The 15,705-nt window shown below is 34.1% G+C and overlaps 2 protein-coding genes across 3 annotated transcripts; one reads left to right on the top strand and one right to left on the bottom strand.

Moving 5' to 3' along the window:
• The first annotated feature begins 224 nt into the window (after nucleotides 1–224).
• LOC145587446 (F-box protein At3g07870-like) lies at nucleotides 225–7,101 on the top strand. Of its 2 annotated transcripts, none has more exons than XM_081644180.1 (2): nucleotides 225–2,333; nucleotides 6,822–7,101. In XM_081644180.1, the coding sequence occupies exons 1-2, from the start codon at nucleotides 1,158–1,160 to the stop codon at nucleotides 6,888–6,890; spliced, it is 1,245 nt and encodes a 414-aa protein (XP_081500306.1). In that variant the 5' UTR covers nucleotides 225–1,157; the 3' UTR covers nucleotides 6,891–7,101. The 2 variants fall into 2 exon arrangements, with proteins under 2 accessions (XP_081500306.1, XP_081500305.1); XM_081644179.1 differs by having other exon boundaries at nucleotides 225–2,375.
• Nucleotides 7,102–7,439: 338 nt separating this feature from the next.
• Nucleotides 7,440–13,037, bottom strand: LOC145587445 (putative membrane protein At3g27390). Its single transcript, XM_081644177.1, has 10 exons — nucleotides 12,892–13,037; nucleotides 10,677–10,785; nucleotides 10,358–10,550; nucleotides 10,051–10,187; nucleotides 9,655–9,943; nucleotides 9,334–9,440; nucleotides 9,054–9,225; nucleotides 8,545–8,740; nucleotides 8,221–8,461; nucleotides 7,440–8,071 (listed from the first exon to the last, which is right to left on the bottom strand). Exons 1-10 carry the CDS (start codon nucleotides 12,983–12,985, stop codon nucleotides 7,846–7,848), a joined length of 1,764 nt encoding a protein of 587 aa, XP_081500303.1. The 5' UTR covers nucleotides 12,986–13,037; the 3' UTR covers nucleotides 7,440–7,845.
• Between the last annotated feature and the right edge of the window lie 2,668 nt (nucleotides 13,038–15,705).

The following is a 15,705-nucleotide window of genomic DNA, read 5'->3' as shown; positions in this document are numbered from 1 at the left end:
TCTTTGACTCATTCTTCCAAAACACTGTTGTGGTGAAATATAAACACATCCCTAATTTACACATATTAAAATTCATCTATGTAATGCTAGATGTGTTCTTGGGTAAGTTTTTCAAGCAATCAATGTTTGTATTTATAAGAGTTTTGTTTGACTTATTCTTTCAGAACTTTGTTGTTGTGGATTATTAGCACGTCCTTAATTTACCAAAAGGCCTATTGGGAAATAAACGGAAGTGTAAATAGTCAAACAGGTTTAGGACTTTGTTACCTTTAGCTTCTTTAAGATGTTAGCTTTATAATTTTATTTTTATGTTAAAAAATCTGTCTTGAAGAAGATTATGCACATATACTGTTCTTGAAGGTTCCTCCCTGCATTAGCATTGTAAATATCATCATTTGTTATGGAGCATTTTACCATTTAGCTCTTATCAAATATATCATTAAGATTATGTCAGTAAAATCAAACTTTTCTCAACCTAGTTAATACTACCGCCGTTCTTTTATGTTCTACTCACTGTGAGTGGGTGTAAAATAACGTAAGAGAGAGGATGTTAAAAGGTGGCTTTGTGTAAAGAAAAGTGAATAAAGTAAGGGAGAGAGAGAGAGAGAGAGAGTTTGAAAAGGTTTAATTATTGTGGGGTTGGAAAGGTAAGATGATAAAGAGAGTATGTCGTATTGTTGTTCATAAAATAAAGCAAAGTGGGTAGAACTTAAAAGAACAGCCTAAAATTAAAATTCGATAGAACAAAAAGGATCGGAAGGAGTATTTATTAAATTATATGATGTGATCAATCTGATCATAGTTGTGATTTTTATATGGTTAAGTAATCAATATGCAGGATTCTTTCTGCTAGAAATCATTCATTTCCATTCTGATAAATGAATTGAATAAATACATTCAATTAATATGGGCTGTATCATTTGGGATTCGATTCACTTTGATATGAGTTGAAGCTTTTGGGTGTGTTATACTTAATGTAAATGGAGCCTTGATGGTCCAAATTCAGAAGGGATAGTGGACTAGGTTTTCAGAAGGCCATCCATCCTCTTTCAATTCCTTCATATAGTTTCTGCAGCCATTCTCACACCTTTTCAAACCTGATTTTGGATTCATCTACACCCCCATTCTCCTTGTTCTGAAAAGAAATTAAAAAAAAAATGAGTGATATTCCTGAAGAATTGGTGCTGAAAATTCTGGTGCGATTGCCTACGAAGTCTCTGCTGCGATTCAGGTCTGTTTGCAAATCCTGGTCTTTGTTGATTAGTAGTCCCAATTTCATTTCTTCACACAAACTTCACAACCAATCTACTGGTAACTATAATCTGCTCTTTAGGTGTTTCACCGAGAAAGAAATCTACACCTTATTTGATGAAAAGTGTAGATCTAGTGCTTTAAGAACTTTTAGGAAAACAATTGGGGAACTTGATTTTCCATTTTATCAGCCTCTAAGGGAGTACTACACAGTTGTGGGCTGTGTTGATGGGCTCATTTGCTTATGGGATGACCCTTATGACCTTGTGACTCTGTGGAACCCTGCCATCAGAAAGTCTTATCCGGTTCCTTATCTTTATGATAAACCGCCTGGTAGTACATCACGGACTTACCTAAAATGTTCTTTTGGGTTTGGCTTTGATGCTTTAGCTAATGACTATAAAATTTTGAGGATTTCCTTTCGGTTTCGTAATTGCCCAGCAGGTAGGAGAGTTGACCGTGAACCTTTGTCTTTTTCGACTAAACCCATTTCATGCTCCGCTGACATTTTCTCTTTGAGTACTAAATCATGGAGAAGTGTCAAGTTTTCTATGCCCTTGCAGCAACTAAGTGTTCCGGTTTTTGTTAATGGCGCTCTCCATTTCTTGACTCGCAAAGATGGTAATCAGTGCTGTATTGTGTCATTTAGTCTGAATGCTGAGACTTTTGTGGAAATGGCATGTCCTCAGGGTGGGAAACTTAATGCTAGCTTAAATCATCGGATTGCGGGGTCCTCTGGGACTATTTTTCTGTTCCATCAACTTCCTGAGAATCAATATGACATATGGGTAATGAAAGAGTATAATGTGAAAGAGTCATGGACCAAACTATTCTCAATTAACTTGAATCATGGAGGACAGAAACACTTAATTAGCGTCAGTAGGAATGGAGGATTGATTATATGTGGGAAGGGTAGCTGGATTGGCTACCCGATTGTGGAAGATGTAGAAGTTGTGGATCTTCGGCCCCTGAAGTCATACGTAGCTGCACATGCAGAATTCTATTTGGAAAGTCTGGTTCTATTGGGGAACGACGATTGTGTAACTTATCAGCAACGAAAAAATGAGAAGAAGAATGCAGAGGTGAGGATAAGGCGGATAGAGTGCACTTGCCTTCTATTTGATGTAAGCTTCTTTTTTCCTTGCTGGCTCTCTGGGTTCTTGAACTTGCATCAATTGGTAAAGTGTTATCTTGTTGTTTCATTTTATGAGCTGACTGTCATAATCCCATAGCTTCCCAAATCAGGGTGTATATTAAAGTTCCCCCCCCCCCCCCCCCCCCCCAAAAGCCCGTGGATTGTTATGTGAAGTCTCTGATCTAGTCATAATATTCTGCTAGCATGTCTAGTCCATTTTTTTTCCTCTTTATTTGCATGGACGAGTTATTTTGTTTTTCTTGGTCATGTGTAGATTTTGCATTTATAGTCCCTATGTCTTGCAAATTTTAATGCATGTCTAACTGATATCCTTCCTTAAAACATATGCTTTTCTTCTTTGTCACGTAAACCTGAAACATCTAGCTAGATCTAATGTGTGTGACTGATATTTGTCACATGAATTTTTACGCACATGTTTTAAATCTGAATTAGATGTTCTAAATTTTGCGAATCAAATGTTCTAAATTATTACTCACGCAGATATTCTAAATTTTTACTTCTATGTTCTAAATTTTGAATCATGTTCTGTGCAAATATCAAGTATCATAATGGACTGTTAGAACTTATAAGTAACTCTTGTCTAGATTCCATCCGGGAAAGGGAAAAAAATGTTATTCTTAAGAGGAAGATGATTAAGAGTGATATGAGTCTATTGGGGATAAGGGAAATATGACGTTGGACAGTTAGAGTGGACGGAGAAATTTTAAGCAAAGACAATGACTTGACTTTAAATATGTATACTCTCTTTTTTTAATTTTTTTTAACAAAGATTAATTCATAAATATAAAGTCAATGAAATCTAGAAAGAAATTTATATCTAACAAATACATGACAATTGAATCAAATCAAATTTCAGCAAAGCTACGATCGTTGTGGCAAATCGTACATTCTTTATACCCTCTTTCACATCATTATGATTTACAACCTTATTCGACGAGGGGTTCTATCGATCTGTTGTAGCCGTAAAGAAAATTTCCGACTCATCGTTTGATTGTAATTGAAAAACTAACTTCCTTTTTGATCCCGCACAAATCTTTACCCTTCAAACAACTCTACAACAATCTATCAAACAAAAAAACAAATCCCCCTTCAAAAGAGGAAAAAAAAAAATCCCTTTCTTTCGCTGGAGAAAAAAATTCTCCTAATGAAGAAGAAAACCCTTTTCTTTTGAGGGAGAAACGTTTCTCCTAGAAGAGGAAGAGTTTTTATAAACCTAAAACAAACAAAAATAAAGAGAAAAGGCTCACAAAAAACAAAGAATGGGGCTTTTCAACTGTAACAACCGATGGAAGTCCCTCCAAAGTTTAACAATGAAGGCTAGAGTTTTTAGAGAGAAGAGAGGGGTATTAACACGGTTCATTAACTAATGACGTATATGTGTACTCTCATTCTGCTTGCAAATTTTATTTATTTTCTTTTGCAAGGCCTTTTCAAACCTCTTATGTGTTTCCCTATCTTCAAATCTCCTCTTGGCCCTCTTTTACGGGACTTCATCAAATTCTATGTGTGTATCTTCATCTTTTGAGTTTCCAACTTACACTGTTGCCACTATGTTTCTCTCATTGTCTTCCACTTTCATTCCTTATGGTGATTCATGATAACCAACTCCAAATCGTTTGAGACTAATGCTTTGTTGTTGATGTTTTGTGACCAGCACGTATCAAGTGGATTCCCCTATTAGGGGCAAAAATGGCATATTTTAGTATAAAATTGTAGAACCGCTAACACCAATAGCGGTTTTACCCCTAAAACCGCTAACACCAATAGTGGGTTTTGGGGTAAATACCGGCATTAGTGGTTTTACCCTTTTCATCCCAAATTTTGCTATATTTGCCCAATGGGCTTATCAACTTGTATTTTTCCCATGTATCAATGTTAGTGATCAAATAATCTTTGTGAAAAGATTCTAAAAAATTAAATAAAAAAAAAAAAGGAGAGGAGAGATTGGATTTCTGTTGCTTCTAGGGTGTGGGTTATAGAATTCATTGATTAGGAGTATAAAATTCGAATTATTTCATGGAATAAAATTCATTAATTAAGCTGTCCTTAAAGGTACTTGAGCTTAATCATAAAATCTACAAAAGATATACCTACATGAAAACATTCCAGACTTACTACACTTGCTCCTCTTCTTTATTTATTATTTTATATATTTTACAATATCCATACAATTGATCAATAATATCTATGCAATGATCTAAACTGTAGATCCATTGTGCTCTTCTTTACCTTAGTTTACGTTTATATCTCGAGATAAGAGCTTTTAAAAAATTCTATAGTGATTCAGCATCTTGGTTACTATTTACCCTCTTGCTTTTGCAATGCAGAAAGTAATAATTTGATTCACTGTTATTACTACCAATCTTGGTGCTTATTGTTGTATTGAAAGGCTGAACCTTAATGCTCAGGTTTGAATTGCAAAATACTTTAATTTCAAACTTTATTAGAGGCAATAAATGGTCAGATAAAGTTTCTTTTTCGGTTGAAACAAATAAATTGCCGTCCGTGCATCAATTTATGAACTATCATTAGAGGAATTATTTTGTCGTAAGATGATACACTTTTTGACATCACGGAAAAGGATTAAAGGTCACATTACTTGGCTGGTTTGTTCTGTACATATGTAATTAACCTTGTAGTTTTTATAGTCTCTTAAATCTCATTTTCTTGGATTTATGCAAGCTGTGGTTGGATCAGTGTGGTGTGTTCTATATCTATAAAAGTCATAAATTGTGCCAGACTTATGACTACTATGTGCTGAGTGCTGCAGCTGCTGTAGCATTTCTTTCTGTATTTACCCTTCCCACAGTGTTCCACTTGGGCACAAAGTATTGATTGGTTGATTCCTTACAATTGATTATGAATGTTTTCTGAAATGATAAGGAGAAGAATTGACCAGTTTGTTATTGTTAGCTAAGGGTTTACTAGTAACTTCAGATAATGATGTGAAACTCTTGTATAATAAGGATGCTTATGCTGTTGAACAAGAGTCTCTTAGAATTAAAAAAAAAAAACTAAATATTTGCTTAAAAATTAAAAAAAGGGTGATAAAAATGCTTTGAGTTCAGCTTTTGCAAGCTGTTTAGCCCTCATGAGTCATGACCTAGTCCACTTTTGATTTTTCCATTTCTTTTTTTTTTTTGAAAAAACCCACAAAAGGGAACTGATTTCTTCATTTCTTAGTAAGGTAAGAAATATATTTATGTATTCCTTTGACCTTATTTTCCTTGGCATCTTACAAATGCACAGTGTGACAGTGGTTGTTAGCTGCAGTATTAATTTGTATAATTTAAGTACGGATACATGGTAAATTAGTAAATTTTTAAATTACATCAGGTTGATTCGTTGATATTTTCATGCGCACATGAGAACTTTTTGTTCATGACCATTTTTGGCAACTGGGAGGGTTAGTATTATAAACAGCTGGGTGTTCTCTCTAGGACATAATGATATGTCATTTCATCATCTTATGTTGCTTATGTGTCTCTGGATTCATTCTTGTCTTGTTTCTTTGCAAATACTTTGTTTTATGTGTGGGTGTACTTACATGTTGATGTGAATACAACTTTATTTGACATGTTACTTTGATTGTTGTAACTTATAAACTAGAAATTTAGTAGAAAACATCTTGGTTTATGATATTTAGTAGAAAACATCTTTGTTTATGATATTTAGTAGAAAACATCTTGGTTTATGATATTTAATAGCTGTTTTTCTAGCAGCATACTAGAACTAGTCAAATGTTATGCTGAAGTAGTATGTGCATCCATTTAAGATTTTTGTGGGGAAAGCACATTCATACTATGTAAGTATGTATATTAAGATTCATTTAGAGATCCTAGACTTTTTGAAGCAAGCATGAATGTCTTTAGCCAAACCAGATTCTTTCATTGTTGCATTTGAAAACTAGAAATATATCAGTAGCTTACTTTCCACATCCTAAAAAAATTCTGATCAATGTTAAAAAATTATCTTCCCCGCTTCCCGTTTTAGTTTGTATTATGATGAACTCTACAATTGTTTCCTTTCAAGTGGCTTTTTTAAGTGTTCTGTATTTTACAGCTCTTTTCCAGTTTCCTTTTAAGGGAACAGAGATAATTCAGGCACCTAACTACATCTATGATGTTACTATGAAGTAATGAGTATGTCTGGGCCGTCTGGCATGTATGAGTCTGTTTAAAAATGCTATAGCTTGTTGGATACAGGAAGTTGCCTAAGTTATATGTTGACTCTTTGCTGTTTATTAATATATATAGAAGAGTCATCTTTTGTTATAGTCTGTTTTGTATCAAAATCTTCATATCTGGCTGGATAGTTTATGGGCATATTGAATAGTGTGTTATATCTATATAAAGTCAGCAGAGTAAGCAAAATAATTGTGAAAGGTGCTCATGCTTTTCCTGAAAATTCACAGGACCAGAGGATGAGGTATGCTCATGCAGATGTCAGACAGAGACTGGGATGTAGGTGTGGGCCTCCCTAGTGGTTTATGATCATTTGTTTAGCAGCTTGTCAATTTCATTTGTTTTCAGAAAGTTTTTTGCTCTAATTCTCAGTACTCCAACCTCTGCTGCAGCAGCCTTGGAGGTTATAAACGTTGTTGCGAACTCATAAGCAGCTTGTTATTTTCTTTTGTTGTGGTTTTTGTTTCTTACTGTTCTCGGCACACTATTTGAGATTTTAGTGAGTTTGAATGTTTTATTGGATTGCATATCTAAATTGAATGATTTCCTGGTTTCAATTTTCTTTACCCTTCTTTAGAAGTACTACAGTGTCTGGTTTTCAATTAGCATCTGAGTATCTGGTTTGTCAATCAGATGAGAATTTGCATTACATAAAATATGAAAATATAACAAATATGTTGAGAGCTATTTATAGGTTCTTACAGAAAACTATAGCAACTTATATAAGATATTTTATATAGTGATTAATCAAAAATATTATCTACAAACAAGATGGATTTTAATCATTTTACTACCTACGATTGTAGAATTGGTTGTACTATGTGCATGGTACAACTTAAGCTGGCTCTTTTATTCATTTGGAAGGACTCCAAATGAGTTTACAGGGTCAAATAATATATTCTTGGAACCATGCATATGGTACAACTGGTTGTATCGAGGACCAAGGACATCTAGGTGCCTTAGCGACCAAAATCAGAAAATTAATTCCTATAAGAGAGCAATCGACTAATTAGTTCATTCATGGTCTTCTGGCAAAGCATCAATAAAAAAACTATAACCTATACTTCGTATATAGTATTGCTTTCACCGGCTAAACTATGGGGCTGTGGGCTAGTAGTTGAGTTAATCTTTACAAAAGATCTGATAGTTGGTTGATCAGTTCCATTCATTGGCATTGAAAGACTCCCTTTCTGATTCCAGCATCTGCAAGACTGCAACTCAACTGCCAAAATATCTCAGAAATGCTATGCCTGCCTATACAATATTTGCCACGTTATGCTCGTTTCCTCCCCTAGCTGTTTCTTCTGAGGTTTGATCCAACTTCTCACTCTGTGTAGCTTTTTTTCCCGTAGAGTTTGACACAATGTAGTTCACCAAGGCACCAGTTTTGGCAGCCTCCATATACAATACTTTGACCAAATTCTGGAATCGCCGTCTGAAAGTTGGCATTCTTGTCATGGATCCCACAATCCCCTGCAATCTAGAGGGACAATAATGTTTTGTTTATTACTTGCAGTTTTAAATCATAACCCTCTAGATGACTTAAATTGCTGGGAAGTAGAAAGCAAAATCATAGTTTTACTTTTATGAGTTGCATTGATATAATCTTTATGTTACGCAAATACATACCTTCTGATGACAGATTGTAGTTGTGCTCTTCTGACATTATCTTCAGATGGAAACCCAATATTATCCCAATCCTCAGGTGTCTCATTTTTGCAAATCATGATTGCTCGTCGCAAACAGGCCTCTTCGCTGTCATCCAAATTTAATATTCTGATCTGCTCTTTCATGACCAACAAAGGTTCGATTAGCCACTGAAACATTTTATCTCTTGGCCAATTTGTAATCGTCAAATCTGCCTCATCAGCTACAGAAAGAAACACACGAGGATTAGGGCATACACGTCAATACTGAAAAAATTACAGGATGTCAGGTGTGGTAGAACCATACAGATGACTAAACCAGGTGCATCCGACTTAGCAGAGGCAAGCAAACACTTCAAAATGCACCATGCAGGGAGTGCAGTACCCAATTTCTTGCAGTCCCCTTTCACAACACACTCTTCGATGTCTTTCACATTTATCAGACCTTCATGAAGTAATTTCCTTCCATTCACCTCACATGATTTAAACAACCAATCTAGTACCTAATAATTTTCACCAATAAAATGCAGTAAGATATCATGAGAAACGAATCTAGTTGTATCAGAAAATCATCTATTCAAAAATCAATATTATCTTCTAATTTATTTAAACACCCTTCCAACCTGCATTCCTAAATCAAGAAAGTGTTTCGAAGTTGGGAAAAATGAGAGATTTGGCTCGCATAACCAAGAATTGTTACAGGTGATAAAATTATTTCTCGTAAATACTAGTGCAGGATTATTCGGTGGTAGTAACGCAATTACTAAAGTGGCATAGAAACTCAGTGAGGACTGAGGATCATGCATGTCATCTTACCTTTATAGGCTTATATTGTTGAATTGCTGCTTTCAATGTTCTCGAGCGTTGTGAGATAAGCTTTGAATCACTTAGCTCTTCTTTTCCATCCTTTTCAACATTATTTTCACTGTCATATGATGAGGTTCTTCTATGTAAGCTATCTGGAGGGACATGATTACGATATCTTGGCCTGGCTGTCCCAACAATTACCATAAAAATTCAATTGTAATCTGATAGTGAGGGAAGAGAATTTTGTATATAAATTAATAAACTTATTGGTTGAAGTTCGGTAAGATACCTGGGAAGGCGTGATCCGGGTTCCAAATAGAGTAAATCATTGGCATACTCATCAAAGAGTGAGACAGCAGCTATAACAAATGCAATTCCCATTCTCAAAGATTTTTCCTGTGACCATTTAAGTACTTAACATCATCTCACTGGTTTTTCAAGGCATATTAGTAAGAGTATATTAGATACGTAAGGAATTAATACTACGTATTATCATATACGTTGCAATTGCTTCTGTGATACGGAGTATGTTATATCTGATATTTGCTATATATATATATAAAAAAAAAAAAGACATTAAATCCTCTCTCACAAAGTAAAGATCACACACCTGATGAACGACAATACCAGCATAGAATCCAAGAAAAAAACTAGACATAAATGCAGCAAGAACTGATCCAACCACGGCAAGAGGCCAAAGGATAATGGCCAGACCACCAAATGGGACACATACTGTCTCGAGGAACGGTCCTTCTCTTCCAAGGAAATCTTCAATTAGCCTTTTCCATCCAGTAAAAAGCATGTATGGGCTCTTCCAAAGAGCAAGAACTGTTACCAAAGGTACATCTATCAACAAACCGACTAGGCTGACCAACAAACAACCCGGCAACCATGATAGCCTACAAAGAGACAATAGAGTGCATGAGTAGAAACATCCAACCCTAAAAAAATTCTTATGCATGAACAAGCACATTATCTTTTTGGAAAAAACACAATTTATCTTTACTTTATCTCCAGAGGCTTCTCATCAGCGGGTCTTTTCATGATGAGCTCATCCATATAGGAGAAGTAGGAGTGGAAGCAAAAATCAGTGAAGTCCCGTACCACCGTGCAGCTTCCCTGAATCGTTTCCCAACAGCCATCCTAAGACAACAAATATCAAATGTAAGCAATCCAAAATAGCAATAGTCCATAGAATTCATCTATGCTGCAATGGAAAAAGTAAAATGTTGACAAGAAGAATAATGTTTGAGGTCCTTCAGGATGGTCATCATCCTCTATTTCTTGGTAAATAATAACCAAATTGGACTTACAACTATGCAATGGTAGGTTTTGTCAGTGACATTTTCTCCAACAGCTTCAAATGTTGCAAGTATTGGCGAAAAAAACCCAAATCCAAAGCCACCTAGAAAGCTCCCAAGAATACCAGCAATAGGCCAAAGAACAAGAGGCAATGGCAAGGAAAGCAGCATCAAAATCTTCAGCGTAATTCCCAGTTTCTTTGTTCTGTTATTCAAATGCCAAAATACAATAGGTTTAAGAACACAATAGTAAAATACCATGAAAGTGATATAGATTTATGAAGGCATATAATTTGTTCTGCTAGAATAGTATGAAGAGAACAAAACACACCTTGCTACACAGTAGAAAGTCCAAAAGATATGGGCAGGCCAAAGTCCAATAATCACCAAAGAGTTTCCAACACCGATGATGCCAGCTGCAATCGGACTGATGACTAAAGCTGTAATATGTAAATCAGATCAAGAATATCAATTTGTGCAAAATATGATTAGCCTAAAGCCTACATGATCACACTTATATATGATGTATATTGTTACAAATTACTACATGTATGAATCTGGGCCTGGGCAACCCGAATAAGGAGGAGAGTTTGGTCCACAAACTAAGCTTAGGAGCTTCCATACTAAAACCAATTGGCAATAGTAGGAGTACTCCTCTACCTTATAAAGTGGAACCACCTCTCCTCTTTCTCCAATGTGGGACACTCACAAGTGGGCTACAATGGGTTTCAATAATCTGCTACAATAGAAGCACACACTGTGATTTGTAACACTTGAACTGCAAAACTGCTAGTAGAGAACAAGATATTTTTGGGGCTGTCATTGGTTCATACAAAATGCAAAAAGCGAGTTTGTAGCCAAGTTTAAGACTACAGAGTAGTAAATTTGCATTTACTTGTTTGATTCTTGGAAAATCCAAATGAGAATAAGTGTCCTTTAACAAGAAGTCAAATTGGCCATCTGAAAATAATTTAGTCTCAAACAACAATTTTGTCTGACATATTCTGTACATTGTGCAGGCAACTCCTAAAATCTTTTACCAGGAGCTTGACTCGAGCTTAATAATATCGGAAAATCTTCAAATAAATGCAAAGCCAAAGTTAATAAGTGAGATCATAAACACGGTCGACATATACATTCAATGACTCAATGTCTCATTAACATCCTCATGGACAACCAGACTTGGTAGGTCAATACACAAGAATGTGGTTGACACATAATAATTTAGATATGAAACTCGACTACCCTCAATTATCAAAGTTTCGGATGATGCAGCTAGCATAAATTTTCATAATGTCTGTATCCCTTTTCCTATCTCTGATACAATACAATTTAGATTTGAATGGTAGCAAGGCAACTAGTGATGATCATATTGTCAACCAACTAAAATTTACACTACGTGCTTGAAAAAAAAAAACACTAGATGCTTCGTTTGGAACTCTATGATTGTAGTGTTACATTTCTGCCAACTACTCAATAAGACCATAATCACCATCCTACATGAAATTTGTTATAAGTTCAGATTAGTTTAGTTCAAAATAATAATAGGCTATCCAATTTCAAATTCTAGCTAAAGTGATTTAGTTTTGATAAGATAATAAGGTGGACATTTATTCCATACATTCATTTTGGCTCTCGTTTATTAAGTATTCTTTTATAGTTAGTTCAATGACATTGCTAGAGGAACAATATAGATTGTAGTGAACTTTAACAATCTCCATTATTTGGGACACTACAAAACCTTTATATCATTATATATACCCTCCAATGCATGAGTTAAAAACTTTCAATTAGCATTGCCTATTTGTCTACTTAGTTTTATACGGACTACGGAGTACTTATGTATCATGTTGAGATAGTTTATGCTCACTTAGGCCCCGTTCACTTCACCTTATTTTTGCTGAACTTAAATTATTTTTACTAAACTGAAAATATTTTTACTGATTTTCTATTATATTTTTTTCTTTAAGTTTATTGAGTTTTACTTAATAGAAATTATTTTTGCTGAACTGAAGTTATTTTTACTGAACTGAAGTTATTTTTACTGAATTTTATTTTTTAAGGGAAAGTGAATAGGGCCTTAGTGATAAGACGAGATTCCAAAGATTGTATTAAGTTTCTTAACTCGAACTGTAACCATCAAAACATCATTCACCTTAAGTTAATACGAGTAGTAATCTCCCCAATTGTCCCTAAAAAAATGACTACCTTCAATCAAAGGTAACCTATTGTTCTTAAATTATTTATTACACATACACTTTATATCTGTATTAAAAGTTAGGCAACCATATAATTTTTAATATATAGATTAAGCAATCAATTAAGAAAGAAAACAAGCTCATAACCTTACAAATTAATTAAATAACAAAACTTAAGTAAGCAAGAATACAAGCTCTTTGCCTTCCAAATTAATTACATAACAAAACATGCAACAAAAGATATCTACTTTCTTAATAGAAAAGCAAAAATTAAACAAAAATATATATATTGATTGTAACAAAAAATTTATTAAAAAAATAAATAAATAAAAAATTGAGAAGTATAACCTTTGAGGATGCCCAAAATAAAGAGCGAAATGAAAAAGGGCAAAAATTTGATGAAGCTCCAAAGCTTTGCTATAAATCCCACTGGTACATTCATTTGTATTTTATTTTTCTAGAAATTTTTAATTTTGATAGTACGTGTAGAAAAATAATTATAATTAACCTATATGAATTTGATGAACCGCCTTATTATTAACATTAATATTATAGTATACTTTTATTTTCTCGAATATAGTAATACTTTTTTTTTTTTTTTTTTTTTTTTGGTTTGTTAGATCAACTCCAATGGCAAGCTAATTTGATAATTAGCTTGTCATGTCATATAAGTTTTTAAGCTAGTTATCATTCTAGTTATTTTTTGCTCCAATGGCTAGCTATTAGCTTAGTAGTAGTTGTTAAATAGAAAATATATGGAAATAGCTTAATTGGTGCAATGAGTATTTTAATTTTGGCAAGTTTAATTCCCAAGTAAATTAGTTTGGCAAAGCTAATTTGCTTAACCAAGCTAATTGAGTTTTCTAGCTCCAGTGGCCAAGGTAATAGCGAAAATTATTGAAATTGCAAATAAGTCCCTAACTATAACCATTAGAGTTGCTTTTAATGATATTTGAGTGCATAATTAATTATAAATGTTACGAAAATTTTAATTAGTTGGGAAAATAGCGAAGATTCAGTGGTGGCAGCATGACTAGAAGATGCCACATGTCAGTTAAATGGCAATGAATGCTGGTGCCGTGTCGTTAGATGGGTCCTTCTCAACCCCACCATATCCAACTCAAATCTTGCTTTATGGATTAATCACCCAATGACTTTAATTGTTACTCCATCCATCTCATAATATAGTTTTTATTTGTGTTTTTTCACTGTATTTAAGAAATAGGAGAAAAAAGTGGATAAATTACATTAATAAGAGTAAAAAGTAAAATCATAGACAAAAGTTAGACAGGAAAAATGAAAAAAGTACAAAATATGTGCAAAATTCAAAGGTAAATTAAGAAGTATAATGAATAAAGTTAAAAAAGTGAGGCTATAATGGTCTTTACATACTATTTAAAGATAGAAACAAGAATAATATTTTGGTTCTCCAAAATATGAAAACAAGAAATATATTATGAGACGGAGGGAATATTAACTAGAAATGTCCCGGCCAATGTCCCGAGTAGAGGTGTCAATTTGGATATTCAGATCGGGTTTGATGTGGTCGAGTTGGCTCGGGCCAATTTTTAAAGTTGAGTCATACCAAATTATGGTATCCACGCTAATTTAAATTTGAATCGGATATTTTTCTAGTTAGTTTAGGATCGAATCGGGTATGCTTTTAACACCTCTAGTCCTGGGTTATTATTCTTTGTAATTTTTTGTCCAGTGAGGAACAATTGGTGTCATGATATGAAATATGAAGAGTGTTATGGATCGAGTTCTGTTTTTTTTTTTTAAACAAAAGTTATGGATCAGGTTCAAGTGGTAGTAAAATATATTTTTCCTTCGGACCATTTTATAACATTTTACTTGTTTGGAGTAGGTCTAATTTTGGGACTTAACTTGTGGTTTCTTGAGAAAGCTTGTGCTAGCAACCCTCGGTGAAAATAAGGGTAGTAAAGAATGAGTGAAGGACAAAATCAAAAAAACACAAGAGAGCTAAGTGAGGTTTTTTAAAGGGGTATCCATTCTCAGATATTTCATGGCAACTTCTATAAAACTGTTCATTACCAAAATTCTACCGTTGGATTGGGCTCAAAGTTCAAATTTGAACAGCTTGTTCCTAGCATCAAAAGCTTTATTTTGGAAGGTTGAATCATTGCTTTAAGCTCCGATTAGGTCATAATTGTTGCTAGATGGACCTGATGGTCCCTCATTTGGGGTACTTTTCCCTCTGATTTATCAAAAAGGGAAGTATATGCTGGACTCTTGAAACGGTCCCGTGATTCTTATCTATTATTGTTGGGTTTTGTTACTGCCTTATTATTGATTTTATTTAGTGATTTGGTTGTGTAAGAATTTGGTTTGATTAGATTGAATTGTTGGTTGATTGTCTCGTGTGTGACATTATTGCGGGCGTTGTAATTAACACTTTTCGATCTCTACAACTTGGTATCAAAGCCAGAAAGGCATTCCTAAAGAAGTTTAGGTGCCACATAGCGCTCTCCTTATTTAATCCTCCATGTCTAAAAGTATGGTTCTTACAAGTTTTGAACCCATATCCCCAAGTTTAAATTCCAACGTGTTAGCCACTAAACTATTACCATATTACATGTTATTCAACAAAAATTAAATATTAATTAAGATTTTTATCATGGAATTAATGCAGTAACTCGGGATATCGCCTGGGCCTAACACTAATTTGAATTAAAAGGTGTGAAGTCAATCTCTATTATACTGTATGTTAACAAGTTGACTACTATGAAGATTGTTAACATTGTTCATGTTGAGTTCTTTGCCTAATAGTTGGGAAACCTTAGTTGTGACTATTAGTAACTCTGCTCCGAATGGTGTGATATCTTTAGATGTTCCATTGTGTTCCAAACCGTGAAATTCTTTTTATATTTTTGTATAATTAAATGCCCTCAAATTGAGTATAAAATAATCTTTGATACAAGTCGCACAAGCAACTATCCTTAAGTGCACTCAATGTATAATTAACTTTGCAATTCCACATATGAGTCAACTCTAATTGCACTCAAATGCATTATAAACTTTGCAATAGATCAACGGTAGTGGGTAAAGGATAAACATTGGACTTCAAGTCAAGAATACAGTCTCATGTACTCATCATAGACTATATGCAGACAAGCTCATCAAATCAATTCAAGGTGTGAC

Source organism: Chenopodium album, chromosome 17, assembly GCF_948465745.1.
Source record: "Chenopodium album chromosome 17, dcCheAlbu1.1, whole genome shotgun sequence".
In the NCBI taxonomy this organism is placed as follows: domain Eukaryota; kingdom Viridiplantae; phylum Streptophyta; class Magnoliopsida; order Caryophyllales; family Amaranthaceae; genus Chenopodium; species Chenopodium album.
This window is presented reverse-complemented; position numbering and strand designations above follow the sequence as displayed.

Excerpts from the sequence above, each read along its gene's own strand:
- LOC145587445 (XM_081644177.1), bottom strand. The coding sequence starts at position 12,985 with ATGAATGTACCAGTGGGATTTATAGCAAAGCTTTGGAGCTTCATCAAA. Across the intron at positions 10,188-10,357 it reads AAACCTACCATTGCATAGTT|GATGGCTGTTGGGAAACGAT; the intron begins GTAAGTCCAATT and ends TTGTTGTCTTAG. Across the intron at positions 9,441-9,654 it reads CTGGTATTGTCGTTCATCAG|GAAAAATCTTTGAGAATGGG; the intron begins GTGTGTGATCTT and ends AAATGGTCACAG.
- LOC145587446 (XM_081644179.1), top strand. The coding sequence starts at position 1,158 with ATGAGTGATATTCCTGAAGAATTGGTGCTGAAAATTCTGGTGCGATTG. Across the intron at positions 2,376-6,821 it reads GCACTTGCCTTCTATTTGAT|GACCAGAGGATGAGGTATGC; the intron begins GTAAGCTTCTTT and ends GAAAATTCACAG.